The sequence below is a fragment of the Sparassis crispa genome (genome assembly GCF_003851025.1).
Source record: "Sparassis crispa DNA, contig_000008F, whole genome shotgun sequence".
NCBI classification, from domain to species: Eukaryota; Fungi; Basidiomycota; class Agaricomycetes; order Polyporales; family Sparassidaceae; genus Sparassis; species Sparassis crispa.
In genome coordinates, this window is record NW_020939755.1 from 262,638 (window position 1) to 285,384 (window position 22,747).

At 52.7% G+C, this 22,747-nt stretch overlaps 7 protein-coding genes across 7 annotated transcripts; 3 read left to right on the plus strand and 4 right to left on the minus strand.

The window, feature by feature from the left end:
* Positions 1 to 359: 359 nt before the first annotated feature.
* Positions 360 to 708, plus strand: SCP_0900960 (hypothetical protein; the record flags this gene model as incomplete). Its single annotated transcript, XM_027761329.1, has 2 exons — positions 360 to 533; positions 586 to 708. 2 exons carry the CDS (start codon positions 360 to 362, stop codon positions 706 to 708), a joined length of 297 nt encoding a protein of 98 aa, XP_027617130.1.
* A 284-nt stretch (positions 709 to 992) lies between these two features.
* Positions 993 to 5,236, minus strand: SCP_0900970 (Retrovirus-related Pol polyprotein from transposon TNT 1-94; the record flags this gene model as incomplete). The annotated part of the gene is made up of 6 exons (XM_027761330.1): positions 993 to 1,359; positions 1,531 to 2,216; positions 2,301 to 3,191; positions 3,272 to 4,123; positions 4,193 to 4,296; positions 4,384 to 5,236. 6 exons carry the CDS (start codon positions 5,234 to 5,236, stop codon positions 993 to 995), a joined length of 3,753 nt encoding a protein of 1,250 aa, XP_027617131.1.
* Positions 5,237 to 5,893: 657 nt separating this feature from the next.
* Positions 5,894 to 6,836, plus strand: SCP_0900980 (hypothetical protein; the record flags this gene model as incomplete). Its single annotated transcript, XM_027761331.1, has 3 exons — positions 5,894 to 6,008; positions 6,067 to 6,257; positions 6,324 to 6,836. The coding sequence occupies 3 exons, from the start codon at positions 5,894 to 5,896 to the stop codon at positions 6,834 to 6,836; spliced, it is 819 nt and encodes a 272-aa protein (XP_027617132.1).
* A 487-nt stretch (positions 6,837 to 7,323) lies between these two features.
* On the minus strand, positions 7,324 to 7,974 carry SCP_0900990 (hypothetical protein; the record flags this gene model as incomplete). Its single annotated transcript, XM_027761332.1, has 1 exon — positions 7,324 to 7,974. One exon carries the CDS (start codon positions 7,972 to 7,974, stop codon positions 7,324 to 7,326), a length of 651 nt encoding a protein of 216 aa, XP_027617133.1.
* Positions 7,975 to 9,999: 2,025 nt separating this feature from the next.
* Positions 10,000 to 13,210, minus strand: SCP_0901000 (hypothetical protein; the record flags this gene model as incomplete). Its single annotated transcript, XM_027761333.1, has 4 exons — positions 10,000 to 11,246; positions 11,299 to 12,818; positions 12,870 to 13,048; positions 13,097 to 13,210. The coding sequence occupies 4 exons, from the start codon at positions 13,208 to 13,210 to the stop codon at positions 10,000 to 10,002; spliced, it is 3,060 nt and encodes a 1,019-aa protein (XP_027617134.1).
* Positions 13,211 to 16,777: 3,567 nt separating this feature from the next.
* Positions 16,778 to 18,740, plus strand: SCP_0901010 (hypothetical protein; the record flags this gene model as incomplete). Its single annotated transcript, XM_027761334.1, has 19 exons — positions 16,778 to 16,839; positions 16,891 to 16,983; positions 17,032 to 17,130; positions 17,182 to 17,191; positions 17,246 to 17,263; positions 17,314 to 17,339; positions 17,394 to 17,419; positions 17,470 to 17,504; positions 17,554 to 17,578; positions 17,625 to 17,636; positions 17,707 to 17,722; positions 17,776 to 17,824; positions 17,879 to 17,979; positions 18,037 to 18,096; positions 18,153 to 18,180; positions 18,241 to 18,298; positions 18,350 to 18,374; positions 18,429 to 18,537; positions 18,600 to 18,740. The coding sequence occupies 19 exons, from the start codon at positions 16,778 to 16,780 to the stop codon at positions 18,738 to 18,740; spliced, it is 993 nt and encodes a 330-aa protein (XP_027617135.1).
* Positions 18,741 to 19,179: 439 nt separating this feature from the next.
* SCP_0901020 (predicted protein) lies at positions 19,180 to 22,302 on the minus strand (the record flags this gene model as incomplete). The annotated part of the gene is made up of 2 exons (XM_027761335.1): positions 19,180 to 19,589; positions 19,644 to 22,302. The coding sequence occupies 2 exons, from the start codon at positions 22,300 to 22,302 to the stop codon at positions 19,180 to 19,182; spliced, it is 3,069 nt and encodes a 1,022-aa protein (XP_027617136.1).
* Between the last annotated feature and the right edge of the window lie 445 nt (positions 22,303 to 22,747).

Here is a 22,747-nt window from a genome sequence, read left to right on the forward strand (position 1 = left end):
CTTCAGATGCGTCGCCGTCTAGGACAACTGAACATAAGTAATAGGCTAACGTATATCTACAAAAAGAGTTTACATTCCGAACAGTAATACGCACCTACTTCTCAGACGTATACATAGGTCTTCGAGAATCGAATGTCAGACTCAGTGTAGTTGCCGTTTGCAAAGTACCCCAGCAAAAAGAGGCCGCCCCATCGAGCCGGGCTTGCATGACAGATACTAGTGATAAGTGTAGATCCTTGAAAGCTTGACCTCTCAGACGGCCGCTGCCGCGGCGGAATTTCTGACGGAGCTCTCCCTGCCAGCAGGCATACGGTCTTGGGTCAATATTGCATAATACTTGCGTAGGGCGCATCGCGTGCATGGCTGACCCACAGAACAGCCAGGACTTTGAGTCTGAGGACGCAGAGCCGGCTGTGATCTCCCTCTCAGACGTTATTTCACCATCGCATACTCAGGCTGTTTTCGGGGCTGACCAGGCTACACACAAGGGCGATAGCAGCACTACGTTGAACCCTACATTCGAACGTGTGCTCGTGAGTCTCTTAAGCCGTAACCGTTCTCTACTGATTGTCTGATCTCATCCAGAGTGCCCGCAACGCACACGTTTGGGTCCCGATTATTGCGAGTACGCGGCGAGGGGGGAAGGCGTCCAGGGGATGTCTGACGGATCTAGAGCGGGACCAAGCACAGCTCAGTCTCGTGCGATAGCAAACGAGTGACTCTATTAATACTAACCTAGAGCGGGACCAAGCACAGCTACTACAGGTCAGTAAGGAGATAAAAGGTAGGTAAAGAAAGTATTCACCTCAGTCTCGTGTGATAGCAAACGAGTGACTGAGGTGCATCGTCCGAACGTCCGCCAGTACTACCTACGTGATTACGTAAGTAACGTGGTGGCGTAAATACCGTACTACTCTGCCCGTGTCGCAATGTATGTACTTCAACACGCCCACTCAGGGGTGACAGGGAATAGAGTATATAAATGAAAATACTTAAGCCAAGCCCATCCCCGCTGAAAACTTCTCATGCTTCTCACGAGGAAGCCCCTTCGTCAAGACATCAGCAACCTGATTTCTGGTAGGAACGTACTCAGGTTCGATCTCGCCGGAGTCATACTTCTCGCGGATGAAGTGGTAGCGGACGGCAATGTGCTTGGTGCGTTCATGGAAAGCAGCATTTTTGGATAGCGCGATGGCGGACTGATTGTCGATGAGCAATGGAGTAGGGCCCTTCTGAACCTGTCCAATCTCCGAGAGGAAAGCACGAAGCCAGACTGCTTCCTTTGTACCATGAGCTCCAGCCATATACTCAGCTTCAGTGCTGGACTGCGCCATCGAGTGCTGCCTCTTTGAAGACCAGCTGACAGCGCCTTCCGATATGAGGAAAACAAAACCTGTGACTGATCGACGGTCATTGACGTTCGCTGCCCAATCTGCATCCACGTATCCGAAAAGGGGTTCCTTCTCCTTGGTAGTGCCACAATAGACGAGCTTCTTGTCTGCTGTCCCACGCAGGTAGCGATAGACTCACATAAGAGCAATCCAGTGCTCCTTGCCTGGTGTTGCAGCATGCTGGCTCAACGCGCCCACTGTGAATGCAAGGTCGGGGCGAGTCCCGATCATTGCATACATGAGAGAGCCAAGCGCGCTCTGGTAAGGCTTCGGGTTGATCTCCGCCTCCGAGAGCTTGACGAGCTTCTGGTTTTGTGCCATAGGTGTGCTGACCGGGCGGCAATCGGCCATACCATGTTGTGCGAGACACTTCTCGACATACTGGTGTTGCGAGAGCTCGAGGACACAGCAAGGACGATCACGAGCGATTTCCATGCCGAGGAGCCACCGTGCTTCACCAAGGTCGGTCATCTCGAAGCGAGACTTGAGATCTTCCTTGAGGGTGGTGACAGCAGTGAGGTTGTCAGAAAGAATGAGCATGTCATCGACATAAATGGCGATAATGAGGAGAATACCGTCATCGTTCTTGTAGAACACGCTGTGGTCCGAGTGGCAGCGGGTGAACCCAAGCGCCTCGAACTCAGCACGGATCTTCTTGTACCACTCACGTCCAGCCTGCTTAAGACCATAGAGGGCCTTGTTCAGCTTCCAGACGAGGCTGTTGGACCTGCGGAAGCCAGAGGGAACCTTCATGTAGATCTCCTCATCAAGATCACCATTCAGGAATGCCGATTTGACATCCATCTGGTGGATCTTGAGGTCGAGCTTGGCAGCAAGAGCAAGTAGTGTTCAGACAGAAGCAAACTTTGCGACGGGTGCAAAGGTTTTGTTGAAGTTGAGGCCCTCAACCTGTGTAAAGCCCTTGGCAACAAGTCGAGCCTTGTACTTCTCGATTTCACCATCCGGTCCACGCTTGATCTTGAAGACCCACTTGCAGTCTATGACCTTGCGATTCCGCGGGCGCTCCACTTCGTCGTAGAGCTCCGCTTTGACAAATGTGTGTAGCTCCTCTGCGCACGCAGCCTTCCAGCGTGCAGCATCGGGGCGTGACATCGCCTCCTCGTAGGTCTGTGGTTCATCCCAGCTTGTGGCTTTGTGAGCATTCTCTGCATCGCCCACTTCCTCTGCATTCTCCGAGTCTGCCGCTGCGGCATCAGCGCCCACTCCACCCACATCATCCTGGCCCTTCGGTTTCCGTGTGTAGGAGGACACGAAATAGCGGTCATCATCGGCCGCTACCGGTGCCGTGCGCATTCGACCTGAACGGCGCAGTTCCGGAGCCGGGGGAGGAGGTGGTGGTGGCTGCGCGGCGCACGCGGCGTGATGCCGGCGCCTAATTTCGGGCAGTGGAACCTCGTCGTCGCTGTCGTCCACATCCAGGAGTGCAGGTGCATCCTCATCTTCATCTGGGACATCTTCGACAGTGGGCCTTGGCGGGCGCGGAGACGGCGGCAGCTGTGGCCGCGCGTCGGGCGCCTCCTGCATAGGTGTGACATCAATTGTGATGCGACTGGGTGCGACTTCGGTGCCTTCGTCGAAATACATGTCGCGGGATTCGACGATGCGGCCGGTCGCTCTGTGAACCAGACGGTAGGCCTTGCGATTTGCGGCAAACCCCAGGTGCGTGCACTCGAATGTTTTCGAGTCGAGTTTCTGACGTTTTTCCTTAGGAACGTGGACATAGGCTTTGCAGCCGAAAACGCGGAGGTGCGCCACGCTCGGCTTGTTTCCGGTGTAGGCCTCGTGTGGTGTGAGGTTGTCAGGGAGAGTGCGGGTTGGAACAGAGTTAAGGATGTGTACTGCATGTAACACAGCATCACCCCAGTATGTGTGCTCCTGGCCATCTCCTTGATGGTGCGGTTCATCCGCTCGGAAACGCCATTCTCCTGTGGAGTGTAGGCATTCGTCTTTTCGTGGTGGATGCCCTTCTCCTTTAGGTACACTTCGAATTCCTTCGACTCGTACTCACCGCCGCCATCAGTCCGCAGGATATTGGCACGCTGCCCGGTCTCGACCTCAGCTCGTTCAACAAAAGCTTTGAAGTGTGAAAGCGCTTCATCCTTTGTCTTCATGAGGTTGGCGACAAGGTGGTGCGTGTGTCTGTCGATGAACGTGATGAAATAGCGGTGGCCGGACCACATCTGAGTCTGCATGGGACCACAGACATCGGAGTAGGTGCGATGGAGAACGCGGGGATTCTCGACATCCGACTCCTTCGGGATTGGCTGGCGTGTCTGCTTGCCATGGAGACAGGGCTTGCAGGTGAAGTTACTCACCTTTTCTCCGACGATCGACATGCCCTTGACCATTCCCTTTCGCACCATCTTCAGCACAGAGTCTACGGAGATGTGACCAAGGTGGCGATGCCAGACCTGAGCACTCGCACTGGATGTTGTCTCCTTAGCAACAAAAGCGTGGAGTGGGGGATCATCCATGGAGTCATCGTAAGAGGGAGGGAGATCTTCTGCCTGCAGGATGTAGGTACGCTCGGGGAGCTGCGTGGTCATGTCGAGAACATAGAGATTTCTCCGCATGTACCCAATGGCGCTAAGTCGGCCCTGGGCATTGCTGATGCGACACGTACCATCAGCGAACCTAACATCGTAGCTGTTGCGGTCAAACTGCGAGACAGAGAGCAGGTTGCCATTGAGATCTGGGACATGGAGAACTTCCTGCACAATGCCAGTGTTCGTTGAGCCATGGTTGACTGCTGCACGAAGTGTGACCTGACCGATACCAACGGCGAGGATAAAGCGCTTATCTCCGAGGTAAACACGCTTGGGCGTAGCGAGGGCACGGTAGTTTACGAACCACTCGCGGTGAGATGTCATGTGGGAGGAAGCTCCTGAATCAACAATCCAGTGGTGGAGGTCATCACCACGTGCCAACTCCTCAGCAACGAAGAGGCGGAGCGTCTCGGAGTCAGCCTCACCGACACTGGCGATCTTTGCAGATTCCTTTGCATCAGCAGCCTTCTCAGCTTTCTTGTCACCCTTCGCTGTGGCGCCCTCCACCTGGCTCGCCTTGAACTTCCGACACTCGTCCTTCGTGTGACCAGTGTAGCCACAGAAAGCGCACTTGCCCTTCTTCTTCTTGTCCTTGTCCTTCCCCTTCGACTTCGACTTGGTATCAGCATGCTTCGCAATGAGCGCAGATGCTGCGGTCGTCTCGCCACGTCGCTTCTCCTTGCTAAGGACCTCATTGACGACCTTCTCGACTGTGAGTTTCGAGTCAGAGGCCATGAGGATAGTGTGAAGGGTTGAATAGGATGGAGGAAGGGAGATAGCCATAGCGATGGCAATGAGCGTGTCGTCTAGCATTAGCCCGAGCGTCTCGAGGATGTGGGCCTTCTGCTGCATCGTGTTGAGCTGCAGCTCTAGCGGCGACTCGTCACTAAGTGTGCTGCGGAAAAGGTCGCTGATGAGATAGGCTAAGGTTTGCTTGCCTCTGCCCTCGTAACGCCTGTTCAACTTCTCCCAAGCATCCTGTGCCGTCATCGAGTACATCACACCGTTGAGCGGCTCGTCCTTGAGCGTCAACGTGATCTGCGCGAGCGCCTCATTGTTCCGGACATCCCACTCCGCCTTCTTCATAGTATCCGCTGTTCCGGGGTCGGCTTCGGTGCCGTCGATGAGCGAATAGAGACCACGCAACCGGAGGATGGTAGTCGTGCGGTACTTCCACGTCTGGAAGTTTCCGCCATTGCTTTCGAGGAACGGGACATCGTAGAGGCGCTTCGACTCAGCTTTGGAGCTGGCCTGAGATATCGGCGGGTATAGAGACATGGTTCGACAGGGGTGTGAACGAGAGAAGCAGGTTGTGGGAAAGGAAGGTGATGACGAGCGATTGAGTTCTCGATATTTCCGATGCTGTCAGATTCAGTTGGAGCCGGGGCTCATAACCTATTGCGAGTACGCGGCGAGGGGGGAAGGCGTCCAGGGGATGTCTGACGGATCTAGAGCGGGACCAAGCACAGCTCAGTCTCGTGCGATAGCAAACGAGTGACTCTATTAATACTAACCTAGAGCGGGACCAAGCACAGCTACTACAGGTCAGTAAGGAGATAAAAGGTAGGTAAAGAAAGTATTCACCTCAGTCTCGTGCGATAGCAAACGAGTGACTGAGGTGCATCGTCCGAACGTCCGCCAGTACTACCTACGTGATTACGTAAGTAACGTGGTGGCGTAAATACCGTACTACTCTGCCCGTGTCGCAATGTATGTACTTCAACACCGATCGCTGTCTCTAGTGGTGTCTTCTTACTGGGGAGCATCTATGGCATCCGCGGTCACTTTTCTGGGCACCGATTACCTCGTCTGTTGCCACTGAAATTCGCCGCGGGTTGCGCTACCTTCGGCACTCTGCTGTTCTGGGAGATGGGAACCCGTGAATATTTTCGTAGGATAGCAGAAGATGAAGACCTTACGGCGCTATATCTTCCGATGCGGATTTTTGCACACGATCGGTTCATAGCTGGATATCACATGGGGTTGTCGCAGGCGGATTCGGAGCAAGACTCGTATTTTGACCGAGTGCGCGGGCCCTATTTTTCTGAAGGTACGGGCGGAAACCCGCATTTGCGTCACGTATCAGGTACAACATTTATATTTTTCAGGCGCAGGCACTGGAACACGCATTCTGGAAACGATATCATATTGGACTCATCACGCATGGTCGACCCGCTCCGCTCAGGCGTGGACTAGACGGGTGAACCAGCTTATCCTCGAGATCCAGCATGTGAGCCCGCATGACATAGACATAGTCGTGACACCGATGTCGCGCGGTTTGAATATGAATATGTGGGAGGTAAGCCTTGCAGTCCAGACGATATTTTCATACCTAGCTAATTACTGCCGATGCACGATCGCGCAGAAAGTTTCGAACAGTTTTAGCTTAGTAGCATCGTGCATGGTCATAGCACGGTTGGCTACAGTTCGGTCTAAGCCACTCTCCGTGTGGTTTAACTGTTTGATGGCTCTGTCCATCTGCGGAGCCGCAGTCACAGGGAGCTTTCGCCGCTATCAGTATGTCACCTATCCATGCACCATTCTTGACAAGTCCGGAACAGTCCTCGCATCAGCGAACCCATCTCGTGCCAAGCTGTTCATGGAGAGAGATCTTAAGGCAGAGTATATCAAAACCGTCAAAATGCTAATAAAAACTAGCGAAAGTATGATCGAGAAATTAGCCGTACTACGAAGCCATCACGAGTCACACGAACTGGAGGGGCATGGAGTGCTCGACGCTGTGGATACTTTTATCCAGACACTCAAGAGGAACATAGAGGAGATGAAAGGGCGTGTCATAGCCATGGAACGCAAGATTGAGATATTGGATGCGGAGATTGAGGCTGCCAGTAGAACTACGAAGGAGCGCGAGGTTTGAATATGAGCGCTTGAATTTGTGATGCATGTCTTTTTGCTCTCCTCGTTATGCTCTTTCACACTTCGTACATACCGTCGATTGGCTGCCTTTCCGTACTTCACGTTTTGCTTATTTCGCTCGCTCACCGCTTAGCTTTCAGCTTTCCATCGTATCCTCTCTGCTTTCCTGCATGCATACTTACACCACCACTCTTCGTCCCTCTCGCTGAATGTCCAGACAGTAACACACTAAGTTGACCCACGCAGAGGTGGAAAACTGACGATACAAACGATGAGAATTACAAGGCTGATTAGCCATATACCCAACTAGTAAACAAACCAGTGGATCCGCTCCCCAAAAACTGATGAAAGGTGAATTCCACAGCAGATCATCTTCACCATGAAAGAATGTCTACGTAAGAACCCAATTTGCGTAATCACTCTGCAGGTTCAGCCCTAAGGCATAGACTCGGGCGCTTTTGTCGTGTTCGGCCCAAGAAAATGGCGCTTCAACAAACGATGAATATAGTGCGGAGGCGGCGATCCTTGCCAGTGTCGGAGGTAGTTGGCCAAGAACACAGCCTTACCGTTGAAGTACTGGGAACTTCAAAGCACTGCTGTATCGGTGCGCCACATATACCAAGGCTTGTCGTCTGGCAGGTGGAATACCGGCGTAGCTTCGTGGTTGCTTGTCGTGAGGATCGGGCGCACCGGGCACGCCGTCTGCAGTCTTCAATCGTCCGCGGTTCAGAGGGTGTGTATATAGGCAAAACGCTGCAATCCTGATCGCTTTTTAAGAAGTAGTCAGTGTGATAAAATACCTCCTCCGCAAGTGCCTCATGTTTTGCAGGTGCCTTGGGTTTGGTATCTGGATCTACCTCCTCCGGGGATGGCGTCGGTACGATGGCGTGGTACGCCGAGTCATAATCATTCGCCATCGAGTGCAACAGAAGATTGGACTCCACCATCGGGCTGTCAGGCCACCAATAGTCGGATGGGTACTCGTGGCTGTGATTTTCGCCAATTGACAGGGACACCAGCCAACATGTGCCGCATGTTGGAGCGCCAGATCCTTCTTCATCTAGCGATGCAAGATCGAACAATTCAGCATAGAATGAAGTCATAGCCTCCGGCTCGCAGAACGTGCGGATGGGGCGCATGCGTGGAGAGTCAGAAGAATGTGAAGCTGAACATGTCGATGGAATGCGATCAAAGTTCCTTGTATGAACAGGCAAAGTCAACGGGGGCACCCCGGTGATTTTCCTACGGTGTCAGATGCGGCAAGAACGAATAGGCCGAGGCAATTCATGTCCACCCAGACTTTCCGGACCTTGCGCACCAAGGTGACGGACTCGTGATAGTAAGCTGGATGCTTGGGATGCTTGAGTAGAGGGACAGTGGTCATTTGAAGCTTGGTAATTTCGTTGTGGATAGCGGTAAATGGATAGACGTGCGCTCGCAGTGGCGGCAGGTTGACATATGGCGGAAAATAGTTGTGGTGCTTCTTGACGTTGGGATTGTGACGACGTAGAACAATCACGTAACAAAACACAGAACGAATGGGGATAAGTCGAACTCGCGATTTATGTCCGGGTACATCTGGAAAACGTGTCAGGGTCAAAAAGAAGGTAATGTCTGCAAAATAATGAAGACCTCGCGCCAATCGTCGTGCAGATACCTCCACCTTTCCAGCTGAGCACAGGTGTTTCAGAGAATGCCAAATGTTTGAAGAATGTCAAGACGCACTATAGATCATGGGTCGTTGAAAGAGAAGACTACTGACACGTAGAGTGAAAAGGGGTTGGGGGAATGTCCCAGGATCCTTCTTCGAATGTTCGAAGAACGTCAAGACGTACCCGTGGGTCGTTGAAAGAGAAGACCACTGAGACGTAGAGTGAGACGCACAACACAACACATTGATAGGTGTCGACAAGCTGAAAATTGATAGCGAGCAGCACCACGAGCGAGCTAGGCGAGTTTCTGACCATAAGCATTCAGCGTAACTGTCCATAGGTGAGCGCTCTCGCAAACGGATGCTAACGATGCGGCAATGCACCACTGGCATTTCCGAAGCTGAGGAGTTATCGGTGTCAACTATGGGTGTTTATCGAATGATGATTCCCCTGTGAAGTGAGAGGCAACACCATGGAATACTGGATGCCTTCCCGTAGGATTTGGAGCACTTCTAAATCACAAAGCGGACTGCGAAACACCCCACTGTGTCGGAACAGCAGGATTTGTGAAACCGTAGCGTCGCAACATGATGATGATCAAACCAAGTTCTAGAGGGTCGGAGGACGAGCGGCAGCATGATGTAAGCAATATGCAGCACCAAATATAGGCAAAGATGGGCATTGCGAGTGGGCGGAGACCGAAATCATCGTTTAGAGAGACGTTTAGAATCTGGAAGGGGGGGTCGACCCCCCCTTCCAGATATAAGGTTTAGAAAGAGCTCACTCTGCTCTCACGGTATGCGGAGATCAATTTGCCGACGTGCCGGCCTGATTTAGAGACGAAATTTAGTTTAGAACGTTTCTAAACGGCTACGGGAAGGCATCCACTAAACTCATCGGTATTCTTGTGAATAATCCCAGGATACTGTCACGGTAGTGCCGCGGCATACACGCGGCCCGCCGGTAACAGATAATCGCAATCACGTGATCTTTGCCCAATATTCTCCCCTCACCCATTGATCGTACTACATAATGCTCCTAATCGGCTACCCCTGCGGAAAGTGTCGAGAAGGCCTTCCGTCCGTGCTCGTCAAATAAATCTGCGATGTACAGTATTATACAAGACCGGCGACGCACCCAACTCCAGCTCTATCTTGTAGAATGTACCTTGGCATGCACTGACGATCTCGTACCAAGGAACCTGTTGTTGTGTACACCCGCTTGCAATGAACATCTATTTACATAACAGACAAATATCCGGAGTATTATGCATATTGCGTTTAATAGACTACACAGAACTGGAGGAAAGCATCGCATGGAAAAGCGTCAACTAAGCGGTAAAAATATAGCGCAAGGAACAACACAAATTGATACAAGCGAGGTAAGTCCTTTCTCCAATCACCAGTGAAAGGTGAAAGTCAATGATTGGATGGCCCACGCACGCATAGGCGACTATGCAAGGAGAACTAGGAGCCCAGCAACCAACGCCAGGACGTGCTTGGGCGTAGCTGCTCACGACGGCGACAACCGCGCTCCTTCCACCGCAGGCGAATTCAGCCCAGAATTCGACGGCGTGTTCGGCGACGGCCCCGTAAACATCGCTTTCAGCGTCTGCTCGTTCCTCTTCTGCCGCACACGCTCCACCTCTTCAGCCCCGCCCGTCATCTTGAGCCTCTTGCCCGAAACGAACCCGTTTAGCTCAGACTGGAACTCGTCTGACCGGCTCTGCAGCTCCTTCTCGCGATTCTTCTCGTTTGCCGCGATAGCCTTCAAACGTCGCTCTGGGTCCACAGCTGCTGCGCCACGGATCTCCAGCATGACCGTACTCAAGCCTGAATGCCCTTCGTCCATTGGTGGAGGCTTGAAGCCACGCGCTCGGGTCGCCCGTGCTGACGCGTTTCCGCGAAGGGAAATGACCTTCTCGACATGACCATACACTTCCTCCGCCGCCTTGTGGTCCTCAAGCAGGTCGCCGAGGAACTCCTCCTGGTGCTGCAGGAACTGCTGCTCCTCCACGATATTCTGCAGCTCCTCCTCCCACGTCTTCTTCCACATCGGCTTCACCGTCTGGATGTGCTCCTTGAGGCTGCGCAGCTCCTCCGCGGTGGCGTCCATGTCCGCGCGCACCTTCTTGAGGATCTGCGGCTTCGGCGAGACGTTGCGCTTCAGGACATCGTCCTTGATATTCTCGACGATGTCCTGCAGCTCTTCGACGCGCGTCAGCACGTTCTGACTGCGGCTGTCGAGCTTCGCCTTGCCATCGTTGATGAACGACCGCGTGCCCGCGACCTTGGTCGTCGCGATCTGCCGCACGTTCTGCGTCTGCGACCGCAGCGCGCCTAGCGACTCCTTCGTCTGCTTCATGAACTCGGTGTACAGTTGCCGCATGATGCCGAGGTCCCGCCGCAAATTCTGAACTTCGTCGAATTGCGTCTTCAGGTCCTCCACCACGCGCGTGGAGTATTCGGACATCACCGACGCGCCGGTCATCTGCGGCTGGATGACTGAGCCCGTTTGCTGAGGGACGAGTGGCAGCCCCTCATCGGGGAGGAGACGCGAGAGACGCCGGGCTACGTTGTGGAACTGGCGCTCGGTGGGGCGGGCGGTGGAGGGCGTGCTCTCTGCGAGAGGCTGTGAAATGATCATCGGTGGTGGATGTGACGCGCGACGGTTACTTGACACGACCGCACGGAGATCCTTGATATCTTGGGCAAGTGACGATATTTGAGTGTCGATGTGCTGCTTAATCTGGTCGAGAGCTATCCATAATACGTTAGCATATTGCACTACGAGAGCACAAACCTAGCTTACGTTCGATGTTCAAGGACAAAAGGCACTTGTCCTTGATCTCGTCCGGATCCTCAAGTTCATACTGCACACCACTCGACGGATCTCGAATGTAGATCGCCGGGAAGTTCTCCTTGCCAGGATTGTACGCGAACTTATCCATGAACAATACCCTCAGGCTTCCAAAGGTCATAGGCGGCTCGATGATGACCTTCTTCACTTCCCGGCCAACCTGCAGGAAGACAGGGAAGGACGTCGACGCTTCATCAGACGCCCCTCCCACCGACGGCTGCTCCGCGGCAGGCGCAGCCTCCGGCGGTTTGTCAGATACAGCAGGTTTCTGTGGGGAAGGGCCTCTTGACGAGGGCAAAGGGGGGATGAGAGGCGCCTCTTCAATGGGTGAAGGATTTCGCGATCGCTGCGACGGCCTACTCCGTTCTCGCTTCATTGCAACAGGCGGCTCTTCGTCCACCTCCGTGAGCACCGCAAGATCCCCTGGGGTCAGTGCCCCAGTCACAGCTAGCGACCGCCGGTTAGGATTGCTGCCCACCCCATGGCCTCGAATCGAGCCACCGGTCATCTTGGAGATGTTGTACGTCGAGAAGCGCTTGGATGCGCGCCGCTCGAGGGCATCACTTTGCTTCAACGCTGCGAGCGAGTTCTGCACAGCTGGAGCTGGGAAGGATTCCATCGGCACGTTGTCTCGCGGTGGTGACTGAGGCGTGGCAGGACGAGTCGCCGGAGATGGAGATTCCTCGTTTACTTCGTCAACGACGACCATTGGTGGAGGCGTTGGGGCGCCGACGGGCGGGTCTGAGAGTGAGTACCGTTTCACGCTGGGGGGCACCTGAGGTTGTGGCCGAGCTATTGGGGTGACATCCAGGTCTGGCGAACCTTTAGATTGTTGCCCATTTACTGCGCCCTGCCCGTTCGACATCCCATGTTGCCCGTTCGACATACCCTGCTGCCCATTCACAACGCCCTGCTGTCCATTTACCATCCCAGCGGTAGCATCTACCGCCGAAGCTGACCGAGCGCGCGAGGGCGGGAAGCTGCTCGTCTCCGGCAACTGTGACCTCGGCGGAGGGCCGGGAGTAGACGATCGATATGGTGGCGGCGCATCCCCGTCGACCATATTCGGCGGAGCAAACCCGCCCACGAAGTCAGCGTTATTCCGCACCGGCGGCGAAGCTGGGTTAGCGCCTCGCCTGCTCGAGGTGGCGGAGCGTCGGGAAGAGCTTTCGGAAGACTCATGTCCCCGCATCACCTGTGCGCGTGAGGATACGCTCGTGCCGTCACGCCTGGATGCCGTCCGCTCGCTTCGGCTCTCGCGGTCGCTCCCGTTGGCGGCGTCGGAGGAGCGATGTTTGTGGTCGGATATGATCCGGCGGTATATCGACTGTTTCGACCGCAGACCTTGCAGCAGATCCGTGATGATCTTGCGCACTTCGGGCAGGTACTGCGAGAGCACGTCCGGAGTGGCATCTTCTGAGAGGCAAGTCTCGAGGATAGCGCGCAAGTCGTCTGGTACAGAGGCTAGTTCACTATTGGGGTATCAGCCGCACAGAATAAGAGTAGTGGCAGCAATCACTCACGACATCTCAATCCTGTACAGACTAAACGCCGCTACGGCGGCATTGAAGTCATTCCCCAAGCGCACGTATACATCGCTGACGTCCATCTCCGAGACCTCCTGCTTGCTCCATTTTGTGAGGGCTTCGAGAAGCTGCTTGATAGATACGAGTAAACGGGTGACTGCCGTTTCGACTTGGGGCTATATAGATGTAAGCAACTACACGAGCGGGTAAGGCCGACCACTCACGCTGGGCTCCGGTGGGGCTAGACGATCACTTCGTGAGGATGCCGCCGATGTCGTTGAAGAGACGGATTGGTTTGTACGTCGGGACGGATGACCTGGTTGTCTTGCAGTAGACATGATGGATAGCCGGAAGATGGGAATACCTTCGCAGATATTGCTTAAAGTCGTTCTGATCGCATGGAATGCTCAATGAGTCCTCCAATGCATGAAATGCATTACTCACAGTGTTCGGCGTAACGTACGTTCTGCGAAAGCACGCAAAATTCGACAATAGAGTATGAAAGAGGCGCGGAGGTGCTATACCGGCTTCAGACGGTGCTTACGTAAGCAAGGTTCATGGGCATTCCACGTGCTGATGTGCAGAGCGAGCGACCGCCGCAAGGACATCAATATTGTGAGGACTGCTGAAACTTCGGACACCTGGAGAAACTGAAACAATTCCAATATCCACAGGAATAATTGATTTTCTGCATGTCGTGGCTTGGGAATCCAATGCAAAGCATGAACTTATTCCAGTCCGAAGTTGAAGTCTTCAGGAAGCCGCACAGTATGTTTCGGTCGGCGCTGGGAGAATCGACATAATTTCGGGGACCCTGCCTATGATTGTTCTCCTGAGTAATTGTTGCAGCCAATTTTAAACAGATGTACCGACAGACTCGGTCCTTGATTCGTTGGGGGAGAGAAAGTAGGAGTCCTGTGTTTAGGTACGAATAAGCTGGGTTTCATCTGTACACGGGAGCACAGACCTATTCTGAAATAAGTACTGCAGTCTGAGAATGTGCGATGGACAGCCCTAGTACTCGCAGCGATACCAGTAAGTATGGTGCATGAAACATCATTGACACTTGTCAGAATTGAGACCGTTGAGTACATCCCCGTTATGCAGGACTGCGAGTGAATTACAAGACCTGTACAACACGTCGTTATGGTACAAGTAAGGCTGTCCAGAAAACCCGGGTGGATACTCGACGCGTGCACGTGATGCATATTTGTACGCGTTGTTGCCGGTTGTTGACGCGTACATTGCGCGTACATGTTGCCTACTACGTACCTCATGGCTATGCTAGCGCTGTGTCGCCTGGTGCTAGTGAGTATTGGTCCTTGTCAAGAAAACCTTGGTTTGACAGTCTCTGACTCGCAAAGTCGTGGGCGCCCTTGTGGAGGAAGTACTCATACCATAGGAATAGTCTTGGTCAAATTTGTGAAAGCCATGTTTGCGAGGCCTGAAGCTTGTGCTCTTAGCAAACTGAAGGAATCCGTTAAATGAACAGCTGGCAAACTAAACTTTCTCCTTGTAAATCTAGGACAGTTGGAGCGCCGTCATCACCATGGTACGGGCCTCACCCCTGTAAGTGGACTACGCCGTCGATCCATCTCGTCACTACCTCGCTTTCCCTTGCCATTTTCTTCTTTCAAGCATAAACTCCAGTAGCCAGAAGTGCTATTTCTTGTCGCACACGTGCAGATACAGCAGTTCTCACTTCTGACGAAAACGCCAGCTCCGCGCCGTCCTGCTGTCTTGGAATGGCTATCTCGCTTCTGGACAGCTTGGTCGATCATGCGTATGTGATGTCCGCTTTCGGCGGTGACTCTCCACAAGATGGTCGTTCGTAACTCATTCAAAACAGGAAGCTCAGTATCGCTATGGGTTACCGGTTACCCATGACGTCTCAACGAGTGCAGCTCATTGTTTAATAAAGGTCTGATCTTCGTGCTGCCTTCGTCAACGTCCACACTTTGTCCTCACCTCGAGGTGACACTAGAGAACAGAGAAGCTTGGCGTTGGCTTGGCAACCGAATCCCTGTCATTTATCCATAGCCGGTTCAGCGTCCATAACCTACCGCGTATGAACGACTGCTAAAAGCCGGGTGCTGTTCTCCCTGGACACTTGCAAGTTGCAAGGTCAGCTTGCGAGCATCCATGCAATATATGTGGTCTTACTCATAAGGCCAGTCATACAGCGTTTGCACCGAATACTGTAATTTGCAAGGTCGACACCTAGGTCTTAGATCGTTTTTCAATTTCCAAGGGCAAAATATTGAAGAAGATGTCGTTTCAAATCTTCTTGCTGCCGCCTTCGAGATCGATTAAATCAGCCTACCGCGACAGTACACTTCCACGCCACAATCTCTGCAGACTCACCTCGTCGTTAAGCCTGAAAATTGAGCTGGCAGATGCGATTTGGTGCAACTAAATTTTACGCATGGTGAGTTTTCACCACCTAGACGTCCGCGGGTGAATCATTTCTGGAGTCCGTTGGTGACATCTGTATGCAAACGGCACATCGAACTTTCTTCGCTGAAGGTCGCCAACCTCACGGAAGCCGCGACAAACAGCGTCTGGAGCGTAGATGGAACCCCCTTTCCCTTGGCTCCCCGCCCTTTGGCGGAACTTTGCTTGTCTCCAAGACGACTCTCAACCTGGTATCCTCCGGTATCTCAACATACATTATTTTATCCAGGCGACTTGGAGATCTCAGGATCGAATTTCAAAGATTGGTACCAAATGCTTGTAGGACCCCTGAATATTGAGGAGGATGCCGTTTCGCAATCCGGCCAAAATGCGAGCAAAAAAATGGCCTATGCCATGTCTAATCCGGACAATTTGGGGGGTCAAGACCTCGCATGCTGGAACACGTCTCCGGACATTTTGGACAGACCATAGCCCATTTTTTATCCGGACAAACTCTACCCGCGCCCGTGTCAACGGCACATCAGCAGCGGTCAAAATGAAGGAATGGCACTCTATGAGCACCAGGACCACTAAACGGCCTCCGTTAGGCTTCTAGCGGGCGAGATTTAGGAAAATAAGCCATTTTGGGGGTATTTTGAGCCAATTTTGGACGGTTGTACTGGATCAAGCGCCCAAAAAAGTCCGGACAGATTTCGAAAAAATGGCCCGAGGCCGTGTTTAATCCGGACATTTTCGCCAAAATTTGGAAATTTTTACCGGACATTTTTGGTCAATTTTCGGAATTTGTGAAACGGCATTGCCACCCATATTCAGGGGTCCTATGCTTGTACACCCAACTGTTACCATATGCATAAGCTGCCAGCGCTTTTAAACGACGTTCTGTTCGCCCTGATCGCATCTTCTCGGGGTATGGCGCATTGGACTGTGATTTGGAGTTATCGATGGGCTGGCCTAGCCACATTTAAACTTTTTGACCACTTGTGTCACGGGTATTGCTCCTCCGGTGCCGCTCTAATTTTCAGCAGCTCGTCATTGGGACTCCACGTGAAGTAGCAGTTTGAGGTTGTACTACTTTCTGTTTTCGTAAGTCGACATCGTTAACATACTTTCCGAGTCTAGACTTTCTGACTTTGGAGGCTTTTCAGACTGTCAGTCGGAGGCCTAGGACTTGGTTGATTTCGCTGTGCTGGCATCATACTTTACCCCGGCAATTCTAGCAGCCAAAACCGGGAAATTCCAGAATCTGATCAGTGCTTACCCGGCTGCGGAGAAGCCCGAGAAAATCGTATGCCACACAAAATGTCCTTGCGGGCGTCTACGCGACGAGGGTGAATCTGCAAGCGGACTGCTCTTTGTCTGACAACGGAAAGATCTGATGGTTTGTTGAGATACAGAACTTGTCCGACCTGCTCTGTTTCTCCCCTTTGGTCTGGCGGCGTTTCGTGCGACCTTCCTCGAGCCATTCCCGTCTCCCCTGCTTGCCTTCCGCGATGCCTACCATAGCCGAGGACCTACTCGGAGCCCTGTTGATTGAGGTTTCTCTGGCTGCTGTGTACGTACTTTTATCGAGCAATATCGGTCATTCTCATTGAATCACCTGCAGGCTGTACGGGATCACGACTACACAGTCCTATTTTTACTACTTCGCTTGCCGCGATGATGATAAGCTGATTCGATGGGCTGTTCTGTTCATTTGGTGCGAGGTGCTTCAAGCGTTACTTGCCGGGTATTGACACAGCTCTAGGATCGTCGAAACGGTGCATACGGCGCTCTGCGTGCACATGATGTACCACTATTTAATCAGTAACTATGGAAGTTTAGAAACAGCTAATCGCATCGTTTGGTGAGTACCAACCTGTGGCTTGGTTGCTTCAGTGCTTAACCTGCGGCTTAGGAGTGCTGGTGTAAGCACGACATGTTTCATGTCTCTTGCCCCCTTCTAACCTTCGTACCTGCAGGCTACTGTGATCACCGAGGTAAGTATTTTTAGTTCAACGCAATAAGATGTATGTGAATACTGCTGCAGGTGTCTATATCTGCGACTGTTCAAACGTGGGAGTGTAGATAATCTGAAAAATTTGCTACTAACCAGCCTATGTCTCGCAGTTTCTTTGTCCGTCGCATCTGGATCTGTGCGTATTCACATATTGTGTGGTGATGCCTACGCTCAAACCTACTTTAGTGAGCCACAAGTCCAGGCTCATAACCTCCCTTCCGGTGAGTCAATAAATATGCGCGGATGATCCCATTTCTGAATATCATGTAGGCGGTTCTCTTGTTCATTCGCATTGGTACGTGTATATTCTCCTCGACTCTCGTCGTACTAACATTTCTCAGCATTTGGATACGGTGCGACGTTTCTCTCAGGTCAAAATCCCTTCAATATTTTGACGATTATAACACTTGATCCTCTGCTTAGCCTCCGCCGCTCTCACGTACGCTTTTCATACACATTGTATGCACCTTGTCTGACAAAGTCAACCTTCAGATGGAAACACGCTAGCTGGACTGCGTTCCGCTACAATAGGGGATCATTTGTATGCTGTAAACCGCCTTTTGGCCGATATCTCAGCGCTTAGACATTTGTTCAGATCACAGTTACATGTAGCCTTAGCCTCGCAACGGCTGTGGACTTCACGATCGCAGTCATTCTCATATACTACCTTCAGAACAGTCGGTCAGGCTTTCGAGGGTAATCAATTATTCAACGCTTTTCACTGTCTTCGCTCAACAATAATCGCAATTATAGGACTCATCCGACCATCCGATCATTGCAGGCTTACATCATTAACTCCGGGGCTATAACGATGCGCGTCCCCATCTCGTCCCCTTCGTCAAATTGCTAACTCTCGTATGCTTGATCAGGGTGATCTCTCTCACCATCGTGCTCACGGTAAAATCGGACTCATTCAATGTACATTCATGTCATTCGCTGAATAATGGCTTTCACTAGTACGTGTTCTTGAAGAACAACCTCTTATACGCGGGATTGCTTGAGATGCAGGGCAAACGTAAGTGCATCTTCCTCTCTTGAGTCTGCAGTAGCCTGAAAAAATTTTCAGTATACGCAAACACCTTACTCGCAATGTGTGTCTGATTAACCTCTCACCAATTCTATGTGCTATTTACACCTGTCCATAGGCTCAACACGCGAGAAACGGGGAACCGTTCGACCAAAGCTTCCTCCGCGGACGATGGTCCTAACGCGCTGGAACTCGCGTCACGGCGTCCTCATGCACAAATTGGTTCAGTATGTCGCCTTCACCGTATACAATTTTAGCGAGATCGCTGATCTCTGGCCATGGATATCAGCGCCATATTGAGATCTTCCAGCACGTCACCCGCGACGTCGATGCCGTTCCACCATCGGAAGAGGCCATCAAGACTATTGGCGACATGGATAGTGCAACGGACGAGTATTCTGCGACCAACAAGTCGCAGACACTTATTTGACGTCCAGTATAGTGGTACACGTGTACAACATGTAGGCGTAAATTCCCTCGGCGCAGTCCTCCATGTATCTTCCTGCACACTCTTTCTGAGTACTGGATTTCATTCGTTTACTATGATATTGATTAATATTATGACTGTCGCTGCTGCGCTGTCCGGACTGAAAGTACTGAAAGTTGTTCAACCCGTAGTAGACTCAAGAAGTAAACGATACGTGTTCGTCCGCTGTTGCTACACCTGTCCCGATCGCGACATGGTTGTCTTGCAAACACAGATAGGAACTGTTTCGCTCAATGTTGGCGCCACTATAAGACGATACATATAAATCGCCGTCATACAGTCAGATTCTATAGCTACATTGTAGGGCGCAGCAAAGACCTAGCGTCTTCGCGCTGCAAAGTAATACATGCGCAATATACCTAGCCCCAGAGGTGTGTCATGCTCAACTCCTCTCGACCACCTCAATGATCACTCTCCCCACGCACTTCTCGCCGACCTTCTCATAGATACCCACATTCAGCTCACCCACGTCCCGTGCCTGCGGAACGCCCCAGAACTCGACGACACGTTTCTCGAGACGCGCACCAGCGCCGCTAGCGACCGCATCCAAGTCGATCTTAATAAATTTCGGAAGCGCCTTCCCAGAGATGAGTCGCGCGACAAGAGCCTTCGGTTTTTTAGTCGTTGGACTCCCTGCGTTGTATGATACCGGCACGCGGAACTTGAACTGTTCGCCCGTCCTTGCAAGCATCCTCGGGACGATGGGTATCTTCACGCTGGTACCAGTGCTGGTGGGGCGCTCATGTCCGTGGTACGACGATTCCAGAGAAAACGATCCAGACGGGGAATGCGCTTTCGGCAGATATTCAGATGGCCAAGATAGACGTGAAGAGAAAGATCACGTACGAAGCGAACCTGCGCTCTGCGCATCATCGCCCAGCGCACGCACATAGGTGATTCCCACTGCCAATTCGTCGGTGCCCTTCTCCGCAGCTCGCAGCTCCCCTTGTGCATCGCGGAAGACCTTGGCCACTTGGCTCACCACACGCTTGCTTCGCCTCTTGTTCCCGGCACTATTAGCACTTGCAGGGACGGACTTATCGGGTTCTCCGTTGAGAAGCGCAGAGGGCAACTTGGGAACTGGGACGCGGCTAGCACTCGTGAACGGTACGAGGCGCGGTCGACCGGATTCCGGCACGTTCCTGGTGTCAGCCGAAAGGAATGAGAGGACGCTTGTGCTGTGCACGCTGTTGGCGCGCGTCGCAGTCTGCACCACTGCATCTACCTCATGTGTACGAGCGGAAGAGTTGGATGCCAGCGACGAAGTGTCCGATCCGACCGAGTCGACAGAGGGCTTGTGAGCATGCGCATCGTCCAGGTGTGCTTGAGGAAGTGTCGGCACTTTCGGTGGCACGAAGTCCGCACGACGCCGGGGAATGGAACGCTCGCCTGTGGAAGACGAGGGGGAGTTGGCCATGCTGGTGATACCACTGGGTGCGTATTGACTGAGATCCATGTCCTCAAAAGGAATTGCCTGGGGATGCCGCCTGGACACTGCATCCAGCGCGCTTGGCCCGCTGTTGATGGGCAATCCGTCGATAGCTGGACCTCCGGGAGTGCTCACACGGTTATCACTGGCCATGATGAGTATGGGCTTAGATATGACCGGCCTTTTCGAGCGGCCGACGGCGCGCTTATACGTGTCGCTGATGCTGCGATACTTGTCGCTGACGATCCGCGCTGTCGCCTTCAGCCTGCCAACGAACTCGCCCTTGCGCATGACGCCAGGGCTCAGTGGGCTGGCGTGCGATTGTGGATTAGACGCCGTGCGTGTGAGGACGCGGTGCAGACCCAGACCAATATTCCCGTACTTCTCCGAGCCTTCTTGGACACCCTTCTCCGAGACGATTGTTCCGTTAGAACCGTTCAGCTCGCTGGCAGGGCCTTCGTGGACTGCGCCGTCCACCCTGATGCCAATACCGTACCATTTCATTTCGTCTTCCGTCCACGCGTTCCTGCCCTCTTCGCCCAGAACAGCGTTGTCGGGAACCCGTGCACACCGACGGAACACTGCCAATGCCATGCCTAGGATGACGAGTCCACTGATGATACCGAAGGCGATCTTGAGACCCAGTAGCATCTTCTCCCGCGCAGATGGAGAGAGGCCATGCGAAGGCTGCTTAGAGTAGTCGGCGTTTGACAGAGAGATCGGAAGGCTTGTATGAGACGTCGAGTGTGTTACATGTGAATAAGCGGTAAAGGTCACAGAGATGTGGCTGTAACTGGCCCCAGAAGACAAGAGGTTGGCAGGGACGGTACCCGTGAGTTGAGCGGAAGTAGCATCAAAATTCAGATAGTTGCCAGCAGAGGGCGGGTCAAAAGCCGCGGTGAGATTGACGTCGTTACGTTGAATACCCAAGCCGGAGCTGTTTGAGAAGTATTGAACGAGATCGTAGCTCAAAGCATGACCCGGAAGCACCAGGACAGGTTGTAGAACCGCAGTAGAGAAATACGACGGGACGATGGCCAGAGACACGTTCGTCTGGATGGTCTGGTTAATTGAGGTTACCGTCGCCGGTAGAACGGGGTCCTGCGAACTGCTGGTAATGGAAGTCGGTGGATTTCCAGTCAGTGTTCTGCTGCCAGAGTCGTAGTGGAGCCAGTTCGAATAGTGGGATGTATCGATTGTCAAGTTCAGGATCTCAGAGGCTTGCACTGGCTGGCCATCTATCAGCACGCCATAGAAGTCGTCTGGCGAGTTGAGACTGAAGTTGAACGGCGTTGCGGCAGTGACGTTGATTGTCGGTAGAGAAGCCGTAGACAGAGACAACTCGTGCGCCGCAACGACAAGATCGAACGGTGAAGATGCGGCAGAATAACCTTCCTGATCTGAGACATGCAAGGCAAGAGAGACTGTCATCGGGGAAGTAGAATTCTGCAGAGATGGCGAGACGCCGTCAAACGTGATTTCGTCAGGATTGAAAGTAATCCATGACGGCAACGGTGTACCATCAGCCTGCAGACCAGCATAGTACAGATCGTTGTCTGTAATGTAGGTGTCATAGAGAAATCCAACACTAAACGACCAACTAGGCGGGATGCGTAGGGAGGGATTAGAGGTGTCCAGTGCAGAATCAGGGGACAGGAGGAACACAGAGGACAAAGAAGGATTGCTGGCGTTGAATTGTTGTGCAACCGGGACGTGGAGATTAGGCGGAGCGTATGGCGTCACGCACAGAGTCATGTAGGAAGACGCAGAACTAGATGACACAGGGTCGTGGGCAACTATGCTGAAGCCCGGGGTCCCCTCGTCAGAGGGAGACGGGGTGCCATGAAGAGTCAGCGTCGAAGGGTCGAAGAAGAGCCATGCAGGCAGGGTTGAAGTTGTATAGTTAAGACGAGCATTGTCCGAAGAAACGAAGGTGTCGCTGGCAAATGTCCAAGAATACGAAGCGTTTACACGGGCAATGAGAGGCAATTGATCCTGCAGTGGGTATTGAACGTAGATGGAAGACGCGCCTGTCGAAACTGCGGCTCCGAGAAGAAACAAAAGAATGACGAGCATAGTAATGGGATTGGACGACGACGTGAGCACTAGCCAGTCGACCGGCGACCTCACTGGTAAAACAAATGAAGGTTGATGGGATGACGAGAATCGAGAATTGAGAGCCTACTAATCAAACGGTAAATCAGCGGCGAGTCGATGGTTTTAGTTATCAGGGTTGACGCCTGTGCTACGACGCATTGTTCGAAAATAAGACATTAGAACACTCACCCTCGATTGAGAACAAAAAGAGTGGAAAGCCGGACGATAACTTCTCCTCGCGGCGGGAGGTATACTATAGTTCACGTCCAAGTTCGAGTTGAACTGTCGCCGACGCGTTGTACCACGTGCTCATCACGTGAATTGGTGTCTCCTCTCAATATGGCAACTGTCAGTTTTTCTCCTCTAAGTCCTCCAGCCTGAGTGATTCTCAGACATCCCGCACTGCCACCCCACTGTCTGGCTC